Source organism: Macrosteles quadrilineatus, unplaced genomic scaffold (genome assembly GCF_028750875.1).
Source record: "Macrosteles quadrilineatus isolate MER2022 unplaced genomic scaffold, UCM_ALF_1.0 Scaffold_7__1_contigs__length_78375512, whole genome shotgun sequence".
Lineage (NCBI taxonomy): Eukaryota > Metazoa > Arthropoda > Insecta > Hemiptera > Cicadellidae > Macrosteles > Macrosteles quadrilineatus.
The window spans coordinates 57,002,780-57,025,642 of record NW_026542600.1 but is presented as its reverse complement, the minus strand read 5'-3'; the positions used below and the strand labels follow the sequence as shown (position 1 = coordinate 57,025,642).

The 22,863-nt window shown below is 37.1% G+C and overlaps 1 protein-coding gene across 1 annotated transcript in view; it reads right to left on the bottom strand.

The window, feature by feature from the left end:
* LOC128999020 (vacuolar protein sorting-associated protein 53 homolog) overlaps positions 1–21,968 on the bottom strand; it is a 77,413-nt gene extending 55,445 nt beyond the window's left edge. The window contains exons 1-4 of the mRNA XM_054425375.1: positions 21,819–21,968; positions 14,099–14,211; positions 11,553–11,738; positions 10,843–11,057 (exon numbers count right to left, since the gene is read on the bottom strand). Coding sequence (XP_054281350.1) covers positions 10,843–11,057; positions 11,553–11,738; positions 14,099–14,200 — 503 coding nt within the window. The 5' untranslated portion in view covers positions 14,201–14,211; positions 21,819–21,968. The remainder of the gene's footprint in view (positions 1–10,842; positions 11,058–11,552; positions 11,739–14,098; positions 14,212–21,818) is intronic.
* Positions 21,969–22,863: the final 895 nt, after the last annotated feature.

Genomic DNA, 22,863 nt, shown 5'->3' with positions numbered 1-22,863 from the left:
GAGGTGTTGGTGCCGTGCTTTCGCACCTTATTGATGGAGTAGAGAGGCCTATTGCCTTCGCATCGAAATCCTTGAGTGCTAGTGAAAGAAATTATTCACAGTTGCATAGAGAAGCTTTGGCTCTTGTTTTTGGAGTAAAAAAATTCCATAAATATATTTACGGTAGGAAAAATGTCGTGTTACAGACTGACCATGCTCCTTTAGTGACAATCTTTGGAAATAAGCGGGAGTTCCCTGTGTCGCCGCTGCGCGTCTTCAACGATGGCCCTGATCCTCTCCGCCTACAGTTTTGAAGTAAAGTACCGCCGTGGCTTGGACTTGCCACATGCGGACGCTCTTTCGAGATTACCGTTACCTGATGACGACCAATTGGAGCTGGATTCCAACTACATCTCTCATGTTTCTTCCCTGGTAGAGGCCTTTGACTGTTTCAAAATTGGTGAGTGATCTCAATCCTATTACTGCTAAGGATATCGCTCGACTTACTGATACTGATCCTGTTTTGACAAAGGTCAGAGATTTCATTTGGCATGGATGGCGTGATAGTCAAGATTCTGAGCTGGTTGCTTATTTTCGAAGAAGGGATGAGTTGTCCGTAGAGAACCAGTGTGTTTTATGGGGTAGTCGAGTAGTGGTGCCAGAGAAACTGAGGAGTGCCGTTATCCAATTGCTGCATGATCAGCATCCCGAATAAATAGGATGAAAATGTTAGCCCGAAGCTTTGTTTGGTGGCCGGGGATTGATAAAACCATTGAAGAGACGGTTCTCTCATGTCATGTGTGCCAGTGTACAAGGAATGCTGTGGCTAAGGTGCCATTATGTCAGTGGCCTAGAGCTTCAAGTAGGTGGCAGCGCATCCACGTGGATTATGCGGAAGACCCACTAACAAGACAACAAATGCTCATAGTTGTTGATAGTTTTAGCAAATGGCTAGAAGTGTTTATCATGAAATCTACTACATCGTTTAAAACCATTGAAAAACTGCGTACGCTGTTTGCGTCTTTTGGCCTACCGGAAGAATTGGTCAGTGATAATGGTCCCAATTTTGCTAGTGGGGAATTCAGAGAATTCTGAGCAACAACGGTATTAAGTTTACGCTCTCACCTCCTTACCATCCTGCATCGAATGGGGCTGCAGAAAGATTTGTACAGGAAGTCAAGAAGAACCTTAAAAGACAGGTCATGGCTAGTGGTTCTGAGACCATTTCTTTACAACATAAATTGGATAATTTCCTCTTTGCATTTCGCAACACACCCCAGTACTGTCACTGGTGTTACCCCCTGCGGAATTGTTCCTTCAATGGAAACCGAGAACTAAGTTGACAATGCTTAAACCCTGTTTATTGTCAGCCATTGATAAGAAGAGGGAGGCGCAGAAGGAAGCAGCCGATAACCATCGGGGAAGTTTCAGATCCTTTGTGGAGGGAGAAAAGGTGCTTGTGAAGTCAGTACGGCAGGAGATCATTTCTTGGATTCCTGGAGAATTTTGGAGCGGAAAAGTCCGTCTACTTATGTGGTGAGCGTCCTGGGAGGTAAAGTACGTTTCTGCCACGCTGATCATTTGAGATCTAGTAAGTTGACTGAGGAAGAGGAAGTTACAGTCAATAGGCCGGTAGTGCAATCTCCGATCAAATCCCCTGAGCACAAGTTTACTGTGGGAATACAAACTCCGCCAGAGCGATCACCTCGTGTCATGGAAACTCGGAATACCTCACCAAGACAACAACGGAGTGTAGGCCTACCAAAATCTCCAGCTACGCACACTACAGACGAGCATCCCGAAGTGCAGCCCAGCCAGCAGTGCAGCCCGCCATCACTTCGGAGATCTCAAAGGACTGTGCAAAAGCCGAAGCGGCTCGACCTTTAAGTTAAAAGGCCGAGTTAGAGAGAGAAGATTTTATGTTTATTTTATTTGAAGAAGAAAAGTTTATTTAGTGTTCTGAAATATTTTGTGAAGCTTAGAAACAAAAAAAATTGTAAAAGAAGAAAATGCAAACAAAAAAAATTGTTGATTTGGCTTAGCCTAGAATAAAAAGGTTAGGCCTATAGAGAAGAGTTTTATTTTAAGTTTGGGCGAGTGTAATATATAAGGCTTTATTACATTGCCAGAAGAATATTGAGTTTGTGTGTGTGGTTGGCTGCACTGCTGAGTGACGTCACCGACGAGGAACGATGGCACGAAGCGGAGTGAAACGTCAGTCGGAGTTGTCATGCTAAATAGTAAGTTGTCCCAAGTATCGGGTTCTTTAATCTTACTAAGTACAGTTATTACAACTGCAGTACATTGTAGATGAAATGGGCTACACAAACTGAAGTGTCGTCACCCTGACGTACCTTCGTTGACACGGTGCTATCCTTATTCACTGTAACTAAGTCACTACGTCACCCTGACGTCTTACACTACGGGAATCGGGAAGTTAATAAGCACTACGGTTTAACACTGTAAAACTGCTAACGACCGAACGGGCCGGAGTTACTCAGGATGGAAGCTGGCTATAACTGAGGTGTAGAGGTGTCGGTTAACATGGACTCATGGGTTGGGGAAGTGGCGTGACCCGATCGTCCAATAGCATTCGTTTATTCAAATATTATTAACTGGTAGTGGGAAATACAAACGGTTACAGTTCAACGTACATATTTAAATATTGCCAGCATAGCCTTGTAAATTATTAAATAGTAAAAACTGTTATATTACTTATATAAATATATTACATTCCTCCCCTTTAAATCTGACCATAAAATGTGACCAATAATTATTTTTCAATTTCAGTATCAGTAAACAGATAGAATATAAACGCTGACAAACAAATACATAAATAAAACAACCTAACAACACACAAACACAACAACCGTTATATGACAACAAAACAAACTAATTATAAATCTATTCTCTCGACTGGTTTCCTAGCTCTCATGGGATAACGTCTCTGTGGTGTAGTGGACGTACGGTGTTGTACAGGTGTACGGTGTACAGCTGGTGGTGAGTTGCGATCAGCTGTTTGTGGAACCATAGAGCGCCGCGGAGTGGTGGGAGAGAGGGACGAGCGCGTACTATGTCCCGGAAGCTCGCGCGTCATAGGACTGACGTCACGCTCAGCTGGTGTACTCTGAACAGCTGGGCGCGCGATGACTGTAGTTGCCGTGGGCCTGTTGTCTGCATCTGATGTCAACACTGGGCCACTGTCGATAGCTATCAGCTGATCAATGTGTCTTTTCCACGTAACACCCGAACTTAACTTAACTATATACATAGTTGGACTTATCTGCCTAACCACACATCCTTCAATCCACTTATCCTTAGATCTATAATCTCTAATCAATACATTTTGGTTTTCAAACAGATATCGAGTCTTACTACCCCTAGCATACATCTTTTGAGCTTGTTGTTGTCTATTTACAGTCTCAGACAAATTAGGTCTGAGTAGGTCTAATCGGGTTCTCAAAGGTCTATTAAACATTAACATAGCAGGTGTCTCATTAGTGGTCATGTGCACAGAATTGCGATAGTCAAAAAGGATTCTACTTAAGGCTACAGAAGTATTTACATTTTCCTTAAATGCACATTTTAACTTTGACTTAGCATACTTAACCGAGTTCTCGGCCTGTCCGTTACTTTGAGCATGGTACGGAGCCGATGTTGTGTGCTTGATACCGTTATGTTTCAAGAATGAGGCAAACTCCATTGAACTGAATGGAGGACCGTTGTCACTATGGATTGACTCTGGCAAACCAAACCGTGCAAACAAATCACGGAGGTGATTTATAGTGTGATTGGCTGAAGTCGAACTAGTTTCAAAAACTTCCAGCCACTTTGAATGTGCGTCAACTACTATCAGATACAACTTTCCCTTGAATGGGCCTAAATTATCTACATGTAACCTAGCCCATGGTCTACTCGGGTAATGCCAATGATGCAATTCGGCTTTACTAGGATTTGGTCTTTCAAGAAGACAGGACGAACAGCTGTTAGCAAGGTTCTCTATGTCTTTGTCTAGACTTGGATACCAAAAATAAGAACGCGCAACAGACTTCATTTTAGTTATGCCCAGATGAGACGCATGAAGTTCATTCAAAACATAACTTCTCAAACTACTAGGAACAATTACCTTGTACCCCCACATCAAAACACCTTGCTACCTACACCAGCTAAACACCAGCTAGTTCCTCCCTCCTCTGATAAAATGGGAACAATTCAAATTCCTCCTTAGGGACAAAATTTGGCCACCCAAACATGACATAGCCTAACACTCTCCGTAATAACGGGTCTTTTTGTGTTTCTACTCTAATTTGATCACATGTCACTGGTACTGAGCTCTCTTTAACAAAGTGTAAATAAGTACCTAACCACAACAATTCGGGTTCCTCGTCTGCTGGGGACACTTTAAGTGGTAACCTAGACAACGCATCGGCGCTATTGTTGTCTGACCTAACATATTTTATGTCAAAATCATACCCTGACAGGAACAGGGCGTATCTCTGTAATCTACTGGCTGCGAACACAGGCAAGCCTTTCTTAGGTCCAAAAATACTAATAAGGGGTTTGTGGTCACTCTTAAGGGTAAAATGCTTCCCGTACAAATACTGGTGGAATTTCTTAACACCATAAACTACAGCTAATGCCTCCTTATCAATTTGTGAATAGTTTTGCTCTGCTTGGTTCAATGTACGTGATGCAAAACTTACTGGTTTTTCAGCACCGTCTTTGTCTATTATACTGAGAATACAACCTAGACCATAGTTACTTGCATCTACTGTAAGTATTACTGGTGCTTGGGGGTCATAGTGTGCTAGCACAGGAGCCGTACACAATAGCTCTTTAACTTTTTTAAACGATTTCATACACTCGTCATCAAAACAAAATTCTACATCTTTCTTCAAAAGGTCATACAAAGGTCTCAAAACACCCGCAATATTAGGGACAAACTTAGAGTAATAGTTGACTAGACCCACAAATGATTTTACTTCTGTCACATTTCTCGGTACAGGGGCATCGACAATCGCTTTTATCTTGGCTTGCGAGGTGTGAAGCCCATGTTTGTCTATAGTAAACCCCAAAAACTCCAATTTTGATGCAAAAAATTTACACTTATCTTGTTTCACTGTGAAACCTACAGCCTTGAGACGTGAACAAACTTCCCTTAGTCTACTTAAATGTACTTCGTCATTTGGTCCTGATACAATTATATCGTCCAAAAAACATTTCACACCTTGCAACCCTTGCAAAGCTTGTTCGATGACTCTTTGAAAGATACCTACTGCTGATGCTATGCCAAAAGGCAATCTTTTGTACGCAAACAACCCCTTGTGTGTACTGATTGTGCACAACTTTTGTGATGACTCATCTAATCTTAACTGCATATAGGCTTGACTTAGATCGATCTTACTGAAAAAATCCCCTTTTTGTAGTTCTGTAAACAAATCTTCGACCCTAGGAATGGGGTACCTATCAATTTCTAATTGTGCGTTAACATGCCTAAAGTCCCCACAAATCCTAATGCTACCATCCTTTTTAGGAACTGGCACAATAGGCGATCCATACTCTGAACTGCAAACTGGGACTAAAATATCAGACTCCACCAAACGTTCTAGTTCTTTTTCTACCTTAGCCTTAAGGGTGTAAGGTAGTGATCTGGGTCGATGATATTTGGCAATGGCATTTTCTTTTACAACCAGCCTTACGGGCTTACAGTTACATTGTCCTAATTGATCTGAAAAAACTTCAGGAAACTCTTTTACTAGTTCTTTAACTAAACTTTCATGTTTACTCTTTGATTCACAACTACTTGTAGCGACAAATAATTCCTCATTATTTTTGAAAGAAATTTCTACCCCTAACTCCTTTATCCAGTCTCGTCCCATAAGGGGATGAGCTCCGTCCTTAATTACGTACAAGTTTAAGGTCTTGCTTTTATCTCTGAACTGAACATTTACCTCTAGCTTACCCACAGGGTAAATTGGCACATTAGTGTACGAGCTTAACCTTATGTCAGTAGGAAACAATTTCAAAGCACTCAAATTATCTTTGTAATAAGCCTCGCTTACTACAGTTACCGAAGCACCCGTGTCAACTTCAAAAGTTACTGATTTGTTCTCAAGAATAACCTCTGTTTTGAAAGGATCTACCTTAGTTATTTTACTGGACCCTTCACTAATTTCAAACAGATTACCTATACTCTCCTCAATATCATCATTTACGCTTACATCATCAGATACCTCATCTACATAGTTATGATGCTTATTTCTATTATATCTAAAATCACTCTTATTACTACGGAACTGAAACTGTGACTTACTGTTTTGCTGAGATCGACACACTTTTGCTAAATGATTTTTCTTACCGCACTTGTGACATGTCGAACCTTTAAAACGGCAATTCCTGCCGATGTGACCGAAGTCACCACAACAAAAACACTGCCACTGCACTCTATCATTTGACGTTGACGCCGACGCCGCTGCAGACGATGTTGGCTGTTGCTGTTGTCTACCTCTTCCGGTGTTGTGATGCGCTGAACCTTGTGGGCGGGGTTGCTGACCTGATGGGCGTGGTGAAGCTGAAGCTGATGCCGCCGCCATGCGTTGGATCCTCCCGCCGTGACCATCGCTGCTTCCCGCCGAAAGTGACGCCGCGCTCTTCTCCGCCATCTCGAACTGTGACGTCATCTGCACTGCCTTCTCGAATGTTAAATTTGATTCCGATAAACGTCTCTGCTTCATTGAATCACTTCTGATGCCGCTAACCAGGCGATCTCGTAGATAGTCATTTAAATTCGCGCCAAATTCGCAATGTGTCGACAAATGCTTTAATTGCGCGATATACTGTGAAACACTCTCGTTTTCTAACTGATTTCTTAAGCTGAATCTATATCGTTCCGCAATGAAAGATGGGGTCGGGTACAAATGGTCTTTAATTAATTTTACTAATTCAGCGTACGATTTACTAGACGGTTTGTCCGGTGTACACAAATCTCGCAAAAGTTTAAACGTCTTTACACCAACTACTGTGAGTAACGTACTAACCTTTTTCGTTTCACTGACCTCATTACAACTTAAAAATAGTTCGAAACGTTCAATATACGAGTCCCACGTTTCCTCGTGTTGGTCGAACTCCCCGACGCTTCCTATAATTCCCGCCATTTTATGTCCGAACTTAAATCCTTCACTAAATAACTTCTCTATGTTCATTCCTTCCCCACACAGACTAACGAAAATCTTTTTATGGCGCTAAAACAAGCCATTTACACTACGCGTACAGTACCGGACGTAGACCGACGCTTCACTCCCGAACGTTAAAACTGCTCCAATGGTCCTCGTCGCCACTGAAGTGTCGTCACCCTGACGTACCTTCGTTGACACGGTGCTATCCTTATTCACTGTAACTAAGTCACTACGTCACCCTGACGTCTTACACTACGGGAATCGGGAAGTTAATAAGCACTACGGTTTAACACTGTAAAACTGCTAACGACCGAACGGGCCGGAGTTACTCAGGATGGAAGCTGGCTATAACTGAGGTGTAGAGGTGTCGGTTAACATGGACTCATGGGTTGGGGAAGTGGCGTGACCCGATCGTCCAATAGCATTCGTTTATTCAAATATTATTAACTGGTAGTGGGAAATACAAACGGTTACAGTTCAACGTACATATTTAAATATTGCCAGCATAGCCTTGTAAATTATTAAATAGTAAAAACTGTTATATTACTTATATAAATATATTACACAAACCACTAAAATAAATCCTTTTTACTTTTTTTTGTTGTCTCTGGTGTTGAAATTAATCAGCTGTTTAGAGCACACTATTTCCCCAGCTTCTGCCTTGTTTGTTTTGTTTACATGCGAATGTTGTTTGATTAGTAAAACATTTTCTAAAATAGTATTTTGAGTATTATTGTTAGTTTTTTTTTTTTTTTGTTTTACTAGCTTCAACTGCTGGAGTGTTGTCATAGTGATGTAAAAGTACCAAAAGGTTTGTGTTTTTGGAACTGATGTTGGTTTTGAAGTAGTGAGATTGATTGCTGGATTTTGGATGGACATAACTTATATCTGATGTAAGTGATAATGATTTATAAGTTATTGACAAATGAGTCAGAGAGTGGCAATGAGGTTTATCTCTTTACTCCTAGGGATAACCTCTGCCAAGACAATGATGAGCCTAGGCATATTTCTCCCATGGAAACCTACATTATGCCACCTGTTGAAATGAACATGCCTCCACCAAATTCTGTAGAAATGACAATTAATGATGTAGTAGCGGGTGCGGGAGGCGATTATCCGGCTTAGAAATAAGAGTAGTCCTACAACTGATAAATATTGTATTACATACAAACTTTTATTTCAATATTTCAATTATACATTTTTTATGCCTATAATCTGCTCTTTATTTTGGTGAAATAATTATAAAAATCAATGCATAAATAAGTTAATTACTGAGGGTTTTTTGTAAACCGGTAACAGTCCCACTCAAAGCTTTAAAAATTCCCGAAGGAAAGGGTGTTCTTCTATATAAAAAGTCACACGTTGAAGGGTTAATTTGTTAAATATGTAGATTTATATTAGATTAAGAAATCTCATTGTATTTTTATATCTTTGTATATGTATGTCAGGTTAAGTGTAAAGGCCAAGTCACACCGAGCTCGCTCCCGCGGCGGGAGCGAACTTTTAAAAATCCCTCACCATGTTATCAAATGTGCCAAGTCACATCGCACTACCGCGCGCCCGCGGGCGTGCGGTAGTGTCCGCCACGTCCGCCTGCTCAGCGATTTTTTGAGAGTACCGCGGCGGGAGTTTTATCTAGCGCATGCGCAAAGGGGCATCTCGAATGGCCAAGCTATTTAAAGTTTAAAAGTAATACAATTTAATACAGTTTGAAATGAAATTTAACATGTTTCTTTTGTTTTATAATATATGTTGTTTTGTATTATCTTCGAAATATGTTCATCACTGGAAAAAATCACTTTTGTTTACCATGCAATAATAATGTTTACGGCGAAAATTTAAGGTTTCCCATCATATCTTTTATATTGCCGACGTAAACAATGTTTTATTATTTCATCAACTGTTTTAATTTGCAACAACCAAAACTGTACAATCAATGTAAACTTGAACTTTCAATAGAAGGCGTAGCAAAAAAATTACATTGGTTTAAAAATTGTCTTATGTTTTTATTTAAAATTAAAAAGTATTTGTAGTGTAGCGAAAAATAATGTTCAAAATATTGAAAAAGGATAATTTACCCTCAACCATATTTAATATGCTTGCACTTCGAACACAAGGTCAAAATTGAATTCAAAAACTAATTACAGTTCACTTTTTAAAGTACACTAACAAATAAATAAACATTCAATTGCTTCTTATACACTTAACTACTTAAGAAAACCTGCAAATTTACATGGCATACTAAAAAGGTAAAGATGTTTCTTATGTAAAACGAATTGTAATGAAATCATCTCAAAACTCCCGCCGCGGGCGCGAACTTTTGGTGTGACATGGCTCGAGGAAAAACATCCGCGCGCGGTACTCCCGCGGCGGGAGCGGCGGATGTCGGTGTGACATGGCCTTAAGACATTTTACGTGTAAGTGTAAGGGACATGTGGCCCTAACTTTGTCTGGTGAAGTAAAGAATCTTTCATTTAATTTCATATTACAGATATACTACCCAGGAAACCAAATGGAACAGCCCGAACATTATTGCCAAATATAATTGAAAACATTGCTCCAGGAACAACAATCAGCAGATGAATGTTTTATTAACTCTTACTGCAGAATATGACTGTGAACCACTCTATTAATTTTGTTGATTCTGATACTTTGGCCCACACAAATACTACTGAGAGTACATAATGGATAGTTAAATCTTGTGACAAAAGACAATGGGGTACCTCCCACCATATTAAACAGCTACTTATGCGAGAGTATGTGATGACAAGCGTTAAGGCCCTGACAACGTTTTTGAGAAAATACTAGTGCATATCTCAGAATTTGTGTCCACAGTAGGGTTTAAAGTCTGAATCTGTATTTCATTTCTCAGCATTGGGTTTGTTTATTTTTTAACAGTTTGTTTCTCCTATTAAATTTCATTGAATCTACATATTGCATTTTTTAGAATTTCAACTGGAAGGTTACAATATGCTTCAGTTTTAACCTAACCTAAACTAAGCTAAAGTAAAACTAACTAAGTAGCTAGTTAGTAACTAACTGACTAATAATTATGGTACAATACCTCGTCAAGTAATCCAAATTTTGATGTCAGTTTAACAACCTACATGTTTCACCGTAAATGCAGCATCGTCAGGGTTACAAAACATAAGACATCGATGTCACACACACACAATAAATACACGAACACGAACATTTAATTGACATTGATAGGCCTATCACACACACGTGACGCGGACAGTCCCGGCGCAGAAGGTAGACTGCAGTGTCAGACTCCTTCCTCGTTGTTGTCCATGTTATCAGTAGGACAAAGGTCAGGTGGCCGGTTATTTTGGTCCAGGTCGTGTGCGTGTGACAGGCCTATCAATGTCAATTAAATGTTCGTGTTTGTGTATTTATTGTGTGCGTGTGACATCGATGTCTTATGTTTTGTAACCCTGACGATGCTGCATTTACGGTGAAACAAGTAGGTTTTTAACCTGACATCAACATTTGGATTTTTTTACGAGGTATTGTACCATAATTATTAGACATATAGAGTAATCCAGGGGCCATCAACATGGAATTTAGGAACTAAGTTATCTAAATAGGATTTGTAGATAATTATGACAGTTTAACCTGAAAAAAACTAATGGTAACTTAGTTGTATAATGGTAAAGGTTCAAATGTATAACAGAAAACAACATACTTGAGAGTGTCCACTCCTCCAACAAGCATGTGAAGATGGTTCAGAGTTGTAATGGCCGCAGTGAGATTCCTTTTGGCACAATCTAGTTGTTTTATATCCCTTGTTATCTCTTTGACAGTTTCCTCGGATTGTTCAGCCTTGCTTTTAATCTCCAATGTTTGAAGGAAGAGTTGCTTTATAACTTGTTGAGCATCTAGAAGAGCATCTCTTCCATCCTAAAATACAGAATAGTTTCAGTATTTAAAAAAATTCATTTCCTTAGATAGATTGAATAGCCTATCTTTATTTCCATGTGGTTTACGGTTTTTCTATTTTGAGCATGGAATGTTCAATTAGAGTCAAAAAAGAATATGATCAAACAAATTTAAAGTAAACAAAAAGAAACTGGTTTGAGTCAAGCAAGGCCATAGTTGATATTTGAACTGCCTTAAACTACTTAAAATTTTAAAATGCCTGGTAAAGAAGGCAAGGCTTTATATAAACCTTAATTTGTTTCGGCCACATTACACAGTAAGCAGTTAGTATTTGGTCTCTTTGTAGACCAGAAAGTCATTGTTACAAAAAAAAAAGCTTGGTATAATCAGCTGTATTTCAAAACATTTCTGAGCACCCTTGAGAGGCACTTTTTCAAAAAGACATATGATCTTCAGTGAGCAATGATAATAATATAAGATATAAAGTAGTAGGTCATATTTAGCCAACAACATTACCTTTCCGACGTTGGTCTGACGTCTCACTACAGTCCGTATTTGATCATCAATACCATGAATTTTACACTCCAGCTGTGCTATCACATCATCTATGTTAGACAGAGATTGCTCCGTAGGAAATAGTGAATTTATATAATCTATAGAATTGAAGTCCGGATCATCAAGAGGGTCGTTACTTGGAATAACCTGAAAAAAAATGTTTTACATAATAGAACAGTTTCAAAGACATTAGTTATTTAAAAGCTCCATTAATATACCATTACCGATAAATTGATCATCATAACTTACAATAATTGATTCTGAACTGTCATTCAGGTTCATATTAAAGTATCGGTATATGGTTAACACAAAAGTAATGAATTTGAAGCAGAGGGTTTTTGTCTACCTTTTGATTGCCAGGTTCTTGATGAATTAATAAGTTAACACTCTATGTACATTTCGCCACAAGTGTGGCATCATTAGGAGCTGTTTCTTTTTTCTTCTCACATCACTTAGTCACTAAAAAACGCATTATCCTATTTTATTTACACTTTTTTACATTCGCGGACGATTCATGGCGCAAGTGTGGAATTCCGGGCGCGCGAGCGCGGACCGGGGGCGCAACATATGTCACTGTCCGACTGCCCGGCTGTTGTCCTAGTACTGGCTTCTTGAGGTGTTGGTAGGTTAGGGGATGGGGGTGAGTTTATGATACTAGAGCTTTCTCTTCTAAGTTGCCATATCTAGAGACATTCTAAGTCTCTGCGACGTTGTCATATTGTACTTCGAGCTGGTTTATGAGTTTGAAAATTATCGAATTGTTGTAATCTTCTTTTTTGTTTAGAAGAGTATCTGGGTTTGAATTATGGAAATGTTTATAGATATGGTAGCTTTCTTGGAATTTAGCTATTGATTTAGAATTTGTACGTTTTAGGATTGTTAATGATTCAGGAAATGAAATGTGATGATTCGGATTACTTTTAAGGTGTTTGGCAACTATTGATTCTGGGTTGGTATGGTGACTAGCATTATGTTCTTTGAATCTCTGTTTGAATGATCTGTTGGTGTAACTGATGTATTCTTTGTGACAAGGTGGTGCACATGTTATTTTGTACACGCCCCTTTCTTGTTCTATTGGCTTGCTAATTCTTTCTGTCAATTTGTAGTTTGGGACTGGGTTTGTTTTAACTCTGTATGCTGGTTTGTAACCTGCATTGTTGAAGATTTTCCCTATTTTCTCTGTTATTCGATAAGTATAGTTGATTGTCTAATACCAAATGTTTTGTCTAATACCAAAGCTGTTGTAATTAGGTTCGATTTAGCATTTTATATAATTTATATGGACAACATTAAGATAATTATTATTTATATCATAAATTTAAGTTTATTGTTACTGTGTCTATTAGGAAGAGCTTATAAATAAACTCAGTTTTCAAAATAATAATAAGCTTACAAGATGTTCAACCGAATAGAATAGTGGTCGGAACTTGAAGGGACCATGATACGTATTATAAGTAAAGAGAAAAATAATGAACAGCTAACTGGTTAACATCAGAACATAATAACAAATTCCAAGATACAAACACTGAATAAGAAAGTTAATGTTACGAAAATATCATTTTTTAGGATTTTTAAAACGTTTAAGACTTAATAGTATAAAGTGTTATCTAATCTCATTGATTTGGACTATTTGCTTAACTTTATTTGCTTACCCCAAACTATATACGATATCTAGACTTTTAACAGAATCCAAACTGATATTTAATCATAACTTCAAACAATCAAATTGAGTGCTAATAAAGTTTACCCCAATTTTACCACAGAAAACATACTATTATAACCCAGAATGCCAACCGCATGGTAAAAAGCATTAAGTGTTTTGAGAGAGCTTTGCCTGTCAATTCCTAGGCAGCGCCACCAGCGTTGCCATGCACTCAACCGCATGCGGTTGGCATTCTGGGTTATAGTAGTATGTTTTCTGTGATTTTACCAAGCTTGAAGTGATTAATCCAAAACTCCAGAAGCAAATTGGTGATTTAGTACTGCCTATATTTTAAATGTCTTTCCACGCTTTATGAACATAATAATCCAAATTATTTTATAAAAGTTGTTGGTAGACAGACACACTGTAAGGATAAGCAAATTTAATGCTATGTGTGTTTCTAAAATTATGTGCTTAATCTGTGGATACCAATGATTATTAGTGAGTAAACTGGTGTGTGGATTTCATAACCATTATTTTCTATGAGACTGTTAATTAACCAACACAGGCTCTGTTGCTAGTAAATTACGTTATTTCACAATGTATTTTTTCATCAATCAGTTTTTTTGGTTTCCTTGTTTATCTTTGAACAAACTATATTTTAAAATAGATACAAAACACGATAATACACCAAAACAAAATAACAGAGCAATAATAAGAATTTTAAGTAACAGTAATACAGTATAGTTTGAATGTGTATCAGAAGTCAGAAGTCAGAAGCACAGAATAATTTTCATTTTAAAATTACTTCAAACAAGTTTCCCTAAATTAATTCAAATGAATAACATTTGATTGTATAAATTACCTGGTCTATGGCTTTCATAACCTCTTGAGGAATATGCAAGGTACTAGATGCTTCGTCGAAAAATTCTTCATCATCATTGGCACTATTGGATGAGGAGGCCATTTTGCCTGAAACTATAGGAGTATTTTTGTTAAATTAAGCACGACAAAATAAAATGTGTTTCCTTTGAAATGTCATAAATCTACAAAGTAATTAAAACAAAGGTTTTTATTGCAAATACACAAGTTATATTTCAAAAATAAAGAGTAATGAGATCCTATTTGCGATATGGACTGTAAATTTTTTCGCAATGATTATACCGTAAGAGAATTAATCGAATGCATTACTGTACTGGGAAAAAGTTGTTTTGAAACAACCTTAGAGATTGTTTGCTGCCAGGTTTTGCAAGAAGAGCTCGTTGTCAGCTATGAATAATGAGAATGGGACTACATGGTGTATGGTTGGGTTTGGTTTGTATGGGCCATCGCCAACTTAACCTTTCTCTTTAGTATTATTTACTTGATTTTATTTTAGGAAAACTTCAACAAAAAAATATGTTAGAATTAGAAAGGATTTATTGTTGTTTACATAATACAACCACTCAAAAAAGTTGTAGGCCTATATCCAGAACTCTTAGGAATGATATTTATTTATTTATTTATTAAACATCATCACATTACATCAATTCTCTTGACAGACGATTTGTCACAAAGTCTAATACTATACCACATTTTAAACAATAAAATAGCTTACAAAAGAAATAAAGCAAATAATAAGCTACAAACCTATGGGAGAAGTAATATCTTTCAAATATACTCATCTTCCAGATATTCTTCTAACGAGTAAAATGCCCTCTCCAAAAGGAAATTTTAAAGATAGGTAGTTTAAATTTAGAGAATGAGGCAATGTTTTAATCCCAACGGGTAATTTATTGTAAATTTTTGGCCCCATATACTGGGGGATAAATGAAAGATTTTAAGCCTATGTTGAATTGTTTTTATAATATTTTTGAATCTTGTGTTATGTGGATGAGATTGTTGACAGTCCATGAATGTGCCGAAATCACTTTTAAAAAGGTTAAAATTCTAAACTGAATAAATAAATCTTTACAATGTGTTCTACCGGGGACTCTGGCCATTAATCTTACAGCTCTTTTTTGGAGAATAAATATTTTTTTGGCCTGACTTGATGAGCCCCATACAGTAATTCCATAATTCATAATCGATGAAAAATATGCGTGATATACTACTATTTGTGTTTCTAGATTAGTAGTATCCCGAATTATTGTGAGAACAAATGTTGCTGAGCGTAGTCTTTTTGATAGGTTTCTAATATGTTTTGTCAATTTAGTTGTGAATCGATTTCTATTCCCAAATAATTTATTGACTGTTGTGAATGAATTGTAGTCAAGTTTGTATTTACAATTATTTCTTGGTTAATATTGGATGCAGAAAACTGAATTAGTTGAGTTTTTCCAGATACATGGACAGGCCATTTACTGCAAACGAGTCCCCGAGGAGTTGAAATTCCTGAGTTATTGAGGCTTGTATGAACTCATTGTTTTGTCCTGTGCAAATTAAAGCAGTATCATCTGCGTATTGAAAGGTGGACATCTTAGTAGCATTGCATAGATCATTAACATATATAATAAATAAACAACGGCCAAGAATGGAGCCCTGAGGAACTCCATTGGGGTTAATGTTCCACTCTGATTTATAATTTCTCTGCATTTTTTAGACAAGTCTTTGTTTTCGGTTTTTAAAATATGATATCAACCATTTTAATTCAGTATTTTTTATTCCATGCATACTTAATTTTTCTATGAGTATCTCATGATCCACACAGTCAAAAGCCTTGGATAGGTCACATAGCACACCCACAGTCTTCTGCGATCCATCCAAGGCTTCCGCAATGCAGTTAATCATTTTTGTTATGGATTTTTCAGTACCGAGTTCTGGGCGGAAAACAAACTGTGAAGGATTTATTAAATTATTGCTTTCTAGTTGAATCTTTAAAATTTTTTCAAAAATCTTTGAAAAACAAGGCAGAAGATCGATGGGGCGGTAGTTAGAGGGATCCTTGACATCGCCCTCTTTGAACAGGGGTTTAATCTCAGCAAACTTAAGCTTATCAGGAAAAACTCCCTCCTCAAGGGACTGATTTACTATTTGGCATAATGGATGTTCTATAAATTTAAAAACTCTTTTAATGACAAAAAGAGGAATTTCATCCAAACCTGTGGACTTAGTGTTACTGAGAGATGTAACAACTTTTCTTAACTCGTCAATTGAAACATTTCTAAATTTAAATGTTAATTTGGAACGTGGATGATTTTCGATTAGTAACTGAGTGGCTTTTAATTTATCTGTTGATTGGTTGGCATACTGAGAAACATCAATAAAAAAATTATTGAATTTATTTGCTACCAATACTGCACAATTTTATTCATCCCTTTCATGTTTGATTTTAATCCCAACTGGAGTATCAGATATTTGTTTATTAAGTCCTGTTTCATTTTTCACTACTACCCAAGATTCTTTACTTTTATTCTTAGATTTTTTAATAAAGTCGTCATTAGCTTTCAGTTTTGCTAATGCAACTAATTTTTTAAAGACAAAGTAGAGGAACAACTGAAGGAGCGGCCTATGTACTCCATCAAGGAATACTTTACAGAGGAAAACGATGAATGGACCTCGTAACTACAGTACTGCCATGTTAGCTGCTAAACGTCTAAAGTATAAAAACTTAAAACATATTTTGACTAAATCCATCCAGTCATTACTGGTCAACAATGGATATTTGGTATTAAAAATGCCACTGGCGTAGATACGAGCAAAAAAAAAAAATCACTATTAAATCAGGAGATATTAATTTCACTAGACTTGCTCAAGATCAACGAACTTGGAAACCAAAAGGTATAAATAAATCAATTATTTAACAGATTTTAAAGAGGAATTTTGAATACAGATACTGTTCTCCCCACCTTAATAACACATATATTTTATTTTCAATGGCAAGTTTTGGCCCAACTCAGCTTAATATTAATGAGCAGTTTGTCCCTATCTGCTCATGGTCTGCCATTTGCAATTCCATGGTCACAATAACCATGGTCTGACAGTGTAAGGACATTGCTATGCCACCCAACGTCTGTTGCTGCTACAGAAGAAGGTTGTATTAACACGTTCGCTACCGCATTAGTACAAAATCTTTCATTTACATAGACCAGTGACGCACATGCGACGGCTGGTTTCTACCCATAGACTGCCGTCGCATATATGTGACGGCTAGTCACATTAAAATAGAATGAATTCTCTGCAGTGGTCTACAGGGTGTCTACAACTGTGTCGCTTGGTCTGTGGATACAATGATTGGTGACGTCATATGATAGTTGGAAAAACTGGTCTTTACTTTTCTGCATCACTGTATGTATGTATGCTGAATTATCCTATGTAGCTTTTATATTTGTTCATTTATAAACTGAACTTGAATAATCTGTTTTTTTACTTACTTTCACCTCAAAACACAAACAAAAATTAACTGTCGCATATTATGCGGCGTTTGGGCTATTTCCAGAAATATATGATAATTTTCACTATTGTCTTCGCTGTAGACCGGGCGTCCCAAATTAGCAACGTTACAAAGGGTTATCAAAAATATAAAAAAACAATAATACTCGTATATGGTTTAGAAACACGATTGCAGTGTATTATAAAGTAAATGATCACTGTTTAACAGGTTTTTACCCGTGGTCTGCGTGTACTGTTATCCAGTGACAGCCGGTCTATGTGTTTAGATTAAATTGTATACCTCGGTCCGTGGCAATGATAGCGGCGTCGCATATATGCTTTATACTTTTTTATACTTTATACTTTTCTTTGAAATGGCGACCATACAAAGTAGGTATTTTAAGCCAAGTATGAATGGAGATGAGTGTATGATGAGTGGCACGATCTTGTAGTCTTGTTAGTGACTAAGGCCGACATATTCCTTAGACACAGCTGTTTATTAATAGCACATACAGCTAATGGCGACTAAGGGACCTACAGTTTATAGTGGAATCCGAACCACTTTTTTCCTTGGTATATACGAATTGGTCTAATTATCAGGATAGTACTGCGGATAGTCGTAGTACTCACCCGTGCGGACGTTAATCCACACCAGGGAGTATCGCATCCACAGTTCATGCCTATAAATATCCACAATTCGTGACCTCCTAGTAGCTGGATTACAGGACAACGCCACCCGTCCCAGTCAGCTTAAATGACAAACATCATATATGTGATGCTCGGTAGCGAACGTGTTAATAATAACATCTTTAAGTACAGCTGACTATTGTCGCCCTATTTTCAAGAAGCTTTATATACTGACCATACATAGTCAATAAGCTAGGAATATGTCCTAAACATCTTAGCCCTCCTGAAAGAAAACGAGTCATCCTTCACGACTAGAAGCATGCAGCACGATTACGGGATGCGTAGAGCGTGTAACCTAAACCTGCCCCCTGTCAACTCAGTCTCACTCTGAACTCCTACCCATCACTTGCTATTTGACTTTGTAATATGCTGCTAAAAGGATTTCGTGCTGTTGACAAAAGTGGATTCAAATCAACGCTACTTATTAGACCATTGAACTCCTGGCAAGAACTTTTTGACGAGCCCCTTAGCTTTGCAAATACTATCGCCACCCCCGCCATTATTTCTTGATAATTGTATATAGGCCTATATGTATCATGTTTTAATATGTAATGTAAATAGACGCAATCTATCCAACCTGGTTGGTTGAAAAAAAACACCAAGTATCAAGTAACCATTACTAGGTACCTACAACCCCAACTTCTTGTAATCGGACTAGGAGAGCTAATGTCTTTGAGAAGACTAAGGGTGTATATGGATATCAGATTATTCACTAAGTGTAGAAACGTACAGACAACGTAGCGCAGCCCAGCGTAACGAAGCCGAGCGCAACATAGCATATCACATTTTAGGTTGTAGACGGTCTTAATGAGGTACATCAGTATTAGGGATGGCTTTGTCAAAGACGGCTCGTATTAGTCTTGTCGGAAATACCTTTAGGTGGCAGTTTTTGATCAGTAGGAGAAGAGTCGAGGTGCATGAAGTGTGTAGCCTAAAGGCAGGGACAAACATGGTGAATATCAATACTCTTATTTCCAATCCTTAGGAAACGTGAGTCACAGTTTATGGATTACACAAGAATGTTGACTACAACGTTCGATTACATGTTTAGTTTGGTGATGAATTATTATTTAAAACATGTGCTGCGCTACGCTATGCTGTCTGTATGTTTCTACACTAATACATGTTTTACATGAGCTAATGGACTTGCTTAAAAGTTTAAACCTTAATGATCTCTAAAAGACCAATTCCAGATCTACATCAAAATAAGTGTAGCCTTAAGGAAGGAAGTGGTTCGTTTGAGTAGAGTAACAGAAATATCTGTGGGGAAATTTTAGTTTGTTTCCATTTAAACTTAGTTGTGCACATGATTCTACTAACTATGACAAGATCGATTGCATGTTATTAGGTCCTTAACCCTTTCAGTGCTATGAGACGATATATCGTTGTGCACATCTTTCTCCCGAAAAGTGCTATGGAACGATATATCGTTGTTCGCCTTTAATCCGAAAAGCGCTTAACAGTGATATATCGTGCTGATTTGACTTTTGATCGTGTATGTTTAAATGGGCATATCGGTTGACTCGATTGTTGTTTCAAAAGAGCTATGGTTTCTTTCTATTCCTCATACAATTTAGGCCCGATATTCGTTCCTTAACACTTTAAGATGACTAATTTTATATTTACAGATTTTTTTCTCGTACACTAGACTTTGCCCCCGTGGCAAGCCTAGCACTTTTCAGACAAAATAACGGTACTTTCCTGTTAAAGGGAACTTTTATTATTATCGATGATTTCTTTTCGATATATCGATATTTTTGTTTTACTTCATGATCCGTATTCCTTCTGTTTTAATATCTTTAAACACATCTAAATTACAAATTTAAGAACTAACCTTGTTTAGGTAAATATAATAGCCTATGTTGGATTAGGAAATTAAACTATTCTAGAATAACCTAACATAACTAGCCTACCTAACCAAACTTGATGTAGGCTAAGTTACCGTTTCAAAATTCTGTTTGATAACAGAAAAGGCATATGGGGAATAGGCTATCAAACGGAATTTTGAAATTTTTCAGTGAGTTTGTTTGGTTAGGATATTTTAGAACAGTTTCATTTCAAGATAATATATTTTTTAAATTGTTTGTTGATACCGAAAAATATGTATTTACTGTGTCCTTAACATAGTTGTCAGCTGATATGTTTCAATTTGTTAGGCTATTATCAACATATCGGATAGAAAAATAAAATATCGATATTTGAAAAGTAATCATCAAAAATAATGAATGTTCTCTTTAACAGGAAAGTACCAAAATAACTTAAGTAAATAACCCTTATCAATTTTCGGAATATTACAACAAAAAATCTAGCATCGAAAGGTTTATAGCCGTGTTCACACCAAAGTCATCCATCCACACACTAAGTTTTCCACTAGTTAAATACAGTTAGTTGCTTTTTCTACAAAATACAGCCACTTTTTTCTATCTTCCACTAAGTAATTTTAGTTTCCCACAGAGTATCAGTAAAGATCAAAGAAAGATGACAACTTAAGGTGGAAGATAAGTTGCTAGGCACTTTGACCAAGCAGCTTGTAGAAAACCAGTAGAGAACTGTCCCCCCTCCGCGCACCTTGGACATGACGCCAGGCAGTAGCATCCCCCCTACAAAACATCTTCCACTAGTTGCTCAAATTTGTTAAAAGCAAATTTAAGTCTGATGATGATTGGAGTGTCCAATCGAAATCGATCACCACTTACCAACTTTTAAATGTATTTACCGTCTTGTAAGTCAACAGTATAAGTGTAAATATATTATTACAAGTGTTATTAGATGTAGGCTATAGGCCTATATTATTTTTTTTCAGGTAATTTAATAACACGTACGATAATGATCAAGAAGTTATTCATTCCACCTCGTACAGGTTGATTTTAACAAAATCTAATCTATTAAGTTATATTTAATCAGTGAACCGGATGGTTACATAGAAATTAAAAGGAGCAGGAGATGTACGGCCCGGAATTGTACCCCCTGCTAAAATTAAATAATTTATATGTACGGAATGGAATAGTATCCCCCTGGAATTGTACCCCCTTCAGAAAACCAAATGTGTATGCCCTACGGGGTGGAATTTTACCCCCCTCTTGGACAGGTAGCTTTGCTTGTGTAGGCCTACGATCTTATTGATAAAACAATATCAAAGTTTTATGAGAGAGGTACAATTTCAGCCTGTACACGCCAGTTTGCAGCTGAAAACATTCAGATGTTAAGGGTGAGAAAATGAGACGTCATCGTGACGTCACAAACCTGTGGGGGGGGTACAATTCCGCCACCCCTTCAAAACCATGGTTTCCTGAATGCGAATAAGAGACTTGTAAAGAGTACTGTGAGAATTTAGTCCCAAATGACTTGAAGTGAATTTTAATGAAACAGACCTCAAACAAAACACAAAGTTTAATTTTTACTTATCAAGATTTGCCAAAACTAATCTGATGAGTTGTGGAACAGATGAAATTTAGATAGGCCTAATGTTGTGAAATATTAAATTTTGGAAGACAGAACCTATTAACTAAAAGTCATAATCATAAAATTAAGCAAATGGCTTTCATTACCTGGTACGTCTTACGTGGTAATGTAATATATTATATACTAGTTATCTTTGTATTAATAACACATCTCATCTCACTTATTTCTTGTATCTAACATAGTATTTACTTTACAGACAATATTCACATAGCCTATATCATCACTGAAGAAGGAAGAATTTTGTTTGTTGACAACAATGTAGTGTAGACGCACAGGCACAGACAGGACAACAAACAAAACAAAGAACACTAAAATGTTAACAAGGGATTATTTTTCTTTACTTAATACTTAAGCATGGATTATTTATACAGCACAGCGTAAGACATTTGTTGTTGGTTTAACGTGGTTCAACACGTATATGCAATTGGTTTCAGATATAAAAAAAACATATCTTAAGCAAATAGAAAAGTAAAATAATCTTTGCAAGAGAGTGGTCAATTCAAAATGATAACAAATTGTAATGTGACAGTGACGAAAGGCCTAACATTTAAGTTTTATTTTTCCGTTTATTAAGATGTAACATTAAACATGGTTTTGGGGGTATTTATCTGTTACTGTGGTATGACTATCCTGTATAGCGCGAACAGGTATGTATTGTAGTAAAGACCAGACAGGTTTATTTTTTTAATAATGCATGCCAACGACTTAGCCTATACATAGATGAATTTATTTGTGACAAAATAAAAACTGATCACTAAGTTTGCTACCAAATAGAATAAAAATAAATAATATATAGGAACTAATATACGATAACTTCACTATCACATTACTTAGTACATAGTAAGATACAGAGGAAAAATTCAATGATAATCTTAAGTGGCGTCCATGGCAAAGTCCCTCCTCCATACACTCCCCTCGGCCACATGAACTACAAACAACTCTCATGGTGGAGGAAGGCCCGGTGTCCTACGATAGGAATTTCCACACAGTGTTCGCCGTTTGGGCTTTTCCTTGTTCGTCACAAGGATATTTCCACCCTAACATACCACGCTGAAAGCGCACGGATGTCCCATAAGCACGTTTCTTTTATCCTTAACTCTCTGTGCTTATTACTTAAGTTTTGGTTTTATA